The sequence below is a fragment of the Echinops telfairi genome, unplaced genomic scaffold, assembly GCF_000313985.2.
Source record: "Echinops telfairi isolate 266 unplaced genomic scaffold, ASM31398v2 ScPeMD7_3;HRSCAF=10, whole genome shotgun sequence".
NCBI classification, from domain to species: domain Eukaryota; kingdom Metazoa; phylum Chordata; class Mammalia; order Afrosoricida; family Tenrecidae; genus Echinops; species Echinops telfairi.
The window spans coordinates 40,784,689-40,791,246 of record NW_022103899.1 but is presented as its reverse complement, the minus strand read 5'-3'; the positions used below and the strand labels follow the sequence as shown (position 1 = coordinate 40,791,246).

Genomic DNA, 6,558 nt, shown 5'->3' with positions numbered 1-6,558 from the left:
TTCTTGCATAAGGGAGTACTTGAGTGGAGGCCCAATGTCCATGTGCTTCCTTAATACTTAACAAGTAAATGTATGTATGTAGATCTATTTCCCTATCATTATATATAAATGTATTTACATATATACATGCCTGTATTTAGACTTCTAAATGTCCTGAACTCTTATCGTACTGTGTGAGTAAAATTAATTCTTAAGTATTTACATTTTTACTGAGTCCCATAAAAAAGCTTGATGAGACGTTGGGTTGCCAATAGTCTCTGTTGTCCCGGATGCTCCTGTTTCATGGGGAGCAGAGTGGATGTGGAGGAGGAATGCAAATGTGAAGGATATGAGATTCCTGTGGTGCTATATTGCCTCCAGTGAGAAAACTTAGATTATTGCACAAGGAATCTCAAAGACCTGTAGCAAAGTGTGGGAAAGGTTTGTTTTTATGGGGAAGATAATTTATTACACTTTCAGCTTCCAGAAAGCTTCACGTTTTCCCCACAGTGGCCCTGTGCAGCAGGTACTGGGATGATCTCTTAGGCAAGGGAAATTAGGCTCCAAAGGTTACAACATTGCTTACAAACTAAGCAATGAAAGTAGTTAAATCAACTCCAGATCCCGAGTTGTATCTGTTACGCATGCATCATCAGAAGAAGAGCTCGCTGCTCATAGAGGTTAGTCATCGCTGCTGAGTCCTGCTGAGTCGGCTTTGAATCGGGAGCACGAGCCTACCACGCGGTAGAGCAGAACTGCCTGGGCACCTTCTGTCCTGCGGGTTTTCGAAACAATTCTCCAGGTCTTTTGCCCAGAGCCACTAGGTGGATGCGCACCACCACGCTCCTAGTTCTGTGCCACCAGGTTTCATCCACATGCCTTGAATGCCCTTCGATGTGCAGTGTTGCAAGACTGGACCTCTAGATTTAGCCAACTGCCCTCCCATTATGACCACTTCCGGCTGTGCCTGAGTACTTACATTGCCAAACAGTTGATACCAGCAAGAATGGGCTGCCCAGGTAGGTCTTACTAGTCCAAGAGCCACTTAATGGAGTGACTATCACCAGTGCCAGTGCTGGGCTTCTCTATTGCTTTTTCTTATAACTTGGATCTGCGAGCACTTATCCAAGCTATCAGGAAAAAAAAAAAACGCTCTCTCAGACTCTGCTGCTTGTTTATTTTAATGAGGCCTGTTGAGCCCCTGTAGTGAGGCCCACTGAGCTAGGTGCTATGGAGTAATTTCCTTAATGTCGAATAATTTCAAGTGTAACGGGAGATTACACCCACGACTGGTAGGGTGAGTAGTGCAGACGGCGCGAGTACCCAGGCTCGGCGTCCGTGGCTGGCCGGGCACTGTCACAGTCTTCGTTCTGATGAGGGCTATAAATGGAAACGTGCATCTCTGTTCTTATCTTTGAAATAATGTGTTCATGTAGGTGTTTTTGTTTTCCTGAAAGGGGTTTAAATTTAATGCTTATGGCCAGTGCTAATTAATCCTCTGCAGAGGGAGTTTCTCAGGTCTACTCTACAGTTGTGTTTTATTTTATTTTTGCCTTAGCATGATTTTGTTTCTGTTTCCAAACAGTATGACGAAGAAAATGCATTCTGTTTTAAAACACTTATGGTGAGTTGTGTAATTTCCATGGTAGCAGGGTATTGCTCACTTGATATTTATTTTGCTCTCATCTTCTTGTGCTCAGGGGTGAAAGCATGTCTACACAGTAAGACATGTGAGCAGGAAGAGAAGTACGAAATCTCTGAAGGTCCTCAGAGAAGCAGACTCAACAGAGAACAGCTGGTATTTCTCTTTTGCTACTACTTTCCTTGTTCTTATGATGACTTAATATTATTATCACCATCAGGGAAGACCGCTCCTGCCCTTTCAACAAGTACAGGTGACTGATTAAAATTTTAATTGTGCTTATTTCAAGCACTTGATTCAGAAAGATGATCACAATGAGCAGTAAAATCCAGAAGGTAATAATTTCATACCGTTAATGGGTTTTTGGCATCTCGAGCGCTCCCATAAACCTTTCAGAAGCTGAGGTAAGGCTCAGATACAGGAAGTCGCTCACAAGAAAGCTTCCAGCTGCTGTTGGAATTTAGTTGCCATATGTCTTTATTGCCACCAATTGCAGTTTTAATAGCTGATATCCCAGTCTCAAGTTGATGTATGAGTACATCAGGAATGACAAGGAAACATTTTGTGGAAGGGGCTTGGAGAACTAATTTGCTGTTTTCAGGCATGTGGGAACATGCAGATTGGGTTCTCAATCATGGCTTCATAGTTTCTTGTACTCCACCAAGTAGATCTCTGCACTGTAGAGGCCACCCTCACCCCATGGCTGCTTGGAAACCTTTAGTTCAGTGGTTCTCAACCTTCCTAATGCCGCGGCCCTTTAATACAGTTCCTCATGTTGTGGTGACCCCCGCAACCATAAAATTATTTTCATTTCTACTTCATAACTCATTTTGCTACTGTTTTGAATCGGGCAACCCCTGTGAAAGGGTCGGTCCACCACTACAGGGGTTGCAACGCACAGGTTGAGAACCTCTGCTTTAGTTGGTAATATAGTACATAAGGGTCTGCGTGTGTGTTGTTGTTGGTGTTTGCAGGTCCATGGAAAAGCTTCTACTTTGTAATTTAATTTAGCTAGGTGCTCTGCAGTGTCCAGGTGGCACAACCGTGCTTGCTGAAAGGCAAGAGAACTTAAAGCACATGCTCCTGATGATCAAGGAGTGCAGCCTTCAATGTGGATGACCACTCAAATGATAAGAAGACCCCAGTCCTCATAACTGGCCCTATGTATAACACCATGATAAATGGCAAAAAGGTTGAAGTTGTCGAGAATTTTGTCTTACTTGGACCCACAAGCAATGCTCGTGGAAGCAGCAGTTAGGAGATCAAAAGACGTGCTGTGTTGGTTAAATCTACTACAAAGTCCTCTTTAGAGTATTGAAAAGCAAAAGAGGTTTCTTTGAGAACCAAGGGGTGCCTGACCTAAGTCCATGTTATTTTCCTTATATGCATGTGGAAGTTGGACATTGAATAAGGAAGAACAAAGAAGAATTGATGCCTTTGAATTGTAGTGCTTGAGAAAAATATGGGAAATACCATGGGCTGCTGAAGGACAAACCAGTCTGTCTTAAAAGCAGTTTGGTCATGTCAGAGTGCTCCTTAAGAAGCAAAGATAGCAAGATTTCCTCTTCCACACTTTGGGCATTTCAGCAGAGACCAGTCCCTGGAGTCACGTGAAAAAGAGGAAGGCCCTCACCAAGGTGGATTGACACATGGCTGCACAGGGACCCAGTGGCGGGGGCCGTGCCGGGCCGTGCAGGGTTTCTTTCTTTTGTGCAGAGGATCGCTATGGGTAGGAACCAACTTGATAGCACCTAACAGCAACAGGTGCCCTTGAAATGTACTTCAGAGAGATTCTAGGAATTCTCCGGGCTTCGTGCCCTAACACTTGAGAATAAACATCCTCATAAAGAAGCCTAGGAACAGTCTTTGCCTATTTGATTTTCTTTGTACAAAACTTGCCTGAAATCTGGGGAGAGTGGAAAGGATCCCAAGGTATTGATTGACTTTAAAGGGGAAAGGAATGAACTAGAAAAGGCTTATTTGCACGAATAATTTTCTTGTCATGATTTCTTAACTGTTCGCTATACATGCCATCATTCATGTGTAGTACTGGGAAAAATTTTTATCTGTTTTCAATGATTTTTAATTTCCTTCTGGTTATTTCAGTTGCCAAAGCTGTTTGATGGGTGCTACTTCTACCTCGGGGGAACTTTCAAGCACCATCCAAAGGACAACCTCGTGAAGCTAGTCACAGCAGCCGGAGGCCAGATCCTCAGTAGAAAGCCGAAGCCAGACAGTGACGTGACTCAGACCATCAACACCGTGGCCTACCACGCCAGGCCCGACTCTGACCAGCGTTTCTGCACACAGTATATCATCTACGAGGACATTTCTAATTATCGCCTAGAGAAGGTTCGGCAGGGTAAAGTCTGGATGGCTCCTTCCAGCTGGTTTATAGACTGTGTGATGTCCTTTAAGTTGCTCCCTCTGGACATCTGAGTGCTGTACCAGATGGACATTTTATTCTGAGCCTCCGCAGTGGGTGGAGACCCAACCAGGTAGCTGCCTTGACCATTCACTTCTTTACACACAGGAGGTTTTGTATCAGTCACATGCATGGTGTCTGTTTTCCCAGCAGCAGCATGTTGGAGGGGCGGGGGAAGCATAAGACGTTTATGACTCTCCCTTGGGAGAGGACAACTGGCCAAAACAAAACCTCAGACAACAAACATAAGACCCCTTCCCATATACTGCTGGTTATTTTCATAAAAGAATGGTATTTTTCTGCTTGAATTAGGAAATAAAACCTTCTGCTAGATTATGAATGTATTCTGTGTTCTCACTACAATACTGGGGTCGATTGTTCGGGCTGGCTTCCCTTTTGATAACTGGCACATGCTTTGATTCATCATGTCTCTGAAACTATCAAAGGTTGATGAGGGTATTAGAACTATTGGGAAAATATGCAAATGGTATCATCATTGTCTCATCCTTTCAGTGCTCTTTGAATGAAAAATACGACTGCCACCTGTAAAATACTTAAAACCTTATAGTGAACAGATATTGTCAAATTACTTCTTCTGGCTTGATCGTAATCAGAGTAGAGTATCCGGTTTAAATATAGTAGCATAGTGTTAAATATTTCCTGTTCATAATTGTCTTCACCTTACCTTATTTAACTTGTTTCTCATAATAGTTAACCTGGATGTCTGTTGCTAATTTTTTGTCCATTATTTTAATCTTGCCCATAAATCAAGAAATCATGGTTTGAACGCTAACATTGTTCTTTGGTGGTAAAGATCAGCACTGGTCGCATGGTATCTGTTTCTATTATATGCACTTGCTTATTATTAACTGCTGATTTATAAAATTTTTATCTAAAACATATACACTTAGAGCATTTCTTTGCACTAACCCATTTTAGTATTAATATTTTCTAGACAACATCTCCACTAGCAAATTGCCAATCAAATGCCTTTTTTAGTCAACATTGCTAGGTATTACTACATTACATTTTTGAAGATCCTAATTTTCTCCTTGTAATTAAAAAAAACCCAAAATTCCAGTTGTATGAAGGTAGTGGTTGGGAATTACTTGATTTAAAACATCCCCACGGCCCGTAGAGGATTGGAGGTGGTAGGGATGGGAAGGACTTGCCTGTCCCCAGACAGACTAGGCGGCAGAGTAGCGAATCAGGGTGCCACCCTAAGAAGGACAGACCCCATTAGGCTTTTCTGTAAGCACTCTCATCTGTGGATGGAGAGAGCATTTCCAGTCCTTTTTTTTTTTTTTTTTAAGTAATAGAAGTCTGAATTAATCTTTTATAGATGTTCAATGGAGTTATAGTAATACGTGTGGGGGAGGTAACTCACACCTGCCAGTTCCTGGTGGGCCCAAGTGGACATGTCAATTGATGCCTACTCTAGGTTAGATTATCCCTAATTTTAAAATACTATGAAGCGAATACATATTTTAGGATCCCCTCATGTGAAAGCCTGATTCTGCTGATCATGTAAAAATGAAATAGAAATGTTATATGCTTAATTTCTTCTGCCATGTTATTTTTCTATGTTAAACTAAAATATTTGAATGAAACACATACAGCAGATGCTAGTTTTCCAGGGTAAAAGAGATTTGAGACACTGACTACAACCAGCAGGATGTGGACTTCATCCTACACTTCATTCTAGGGAGAGTGATGAACAACACTGCCATTACCCCTCACAACCCGAAGGGCTTAGATAATGTCTCGGTTCAGTAACGTGAGCCTCCCTGGGACTCTGGGTGTCATCTGGCTGTCTGATTAATAACTGACCATTAGTCACTCTCTTGCCTCTGATGTTTATCTCTAAAAACACCACTGGGGATTCCTCCTCTTGAGTCTCATCAGGCGGTACTTTTGTTTATTTACACCTCTCCACTTTTGTGTTTTGTTTTTGTCCCCATTAAGAAGTTTCTGTTTTCTTCTGTAAATGTTTATCTTAACAGCCGTTGGCTTCAGTGAGCTCTTGAACTTGTGATTGTGCTTCAATATTGATGAACTTGTTTTCACTTCTCAACTGGAAGATTGGTGTCCTTTTTCTTTACCATAATCATTAAAGTTCCTAGTTTTTAATGTATATCTGTAGCTTCTCAAGAAGTGGTTTATTTTGCGCTATTGAGGAATGAATGAGTCTATAAGAGGATGAGGAAATTTTTCAGATCACAGAAACTTATCTCAATACGCATACTGTTGAATAAAGTAATTTAGATTAGGAATATTTCTAAAGCCCATTAGAACTATATTCCCGAAAGTTAATTATTCTGACAACTAGGTAAATGTGCTGTTCCCAAGGCGTCGGTCAGAGCACCAGTGTTCAGTTATTTCCCACAGTCCCTCCACAGCTCTGTGAAGTCAGGATTCCACGTAGCCATTTCCTAGTTCTTCTGCCTACTTTTGCAGTAGTAATTTTTCCCCCTCTTGCCCCCGACCCCCAAGAGTTGTTACTTTTTTTTTT

At 41.9% G+C, this 6,558-nt stretch overlaps 1 protein-coding gene across 1 annotated transcript in view; it reads left to right on the top strand.

Moving 5' to 3' along the window:
* Window positions 1–6,180, top strand: part of BARD1 (BRCA1 associated RING domain 1) — a 95,246-nt gene extending 89,066 nt beyond the window's left edge. Inside the window, exons 10-11 of the mRNA XM_004701590.2 lie at window positions 1,680–1,777; window positions 3,728–6,180. Of these exons, the coding sequence (XP_004701647.1) occupies window positions 1,680–1,777; window positions 3,728–4,060 (431 nt within the window). The 3' untranslated portion in view covers window positions 4,061–6,180. The remainder of the gene's footprint in view (window positions 1–1,679; window positions 1,778–3,727) is intronic.
* The last annotated feature ends 378 nt before the right edge of the window (window positions 6,181–6,558 follow it).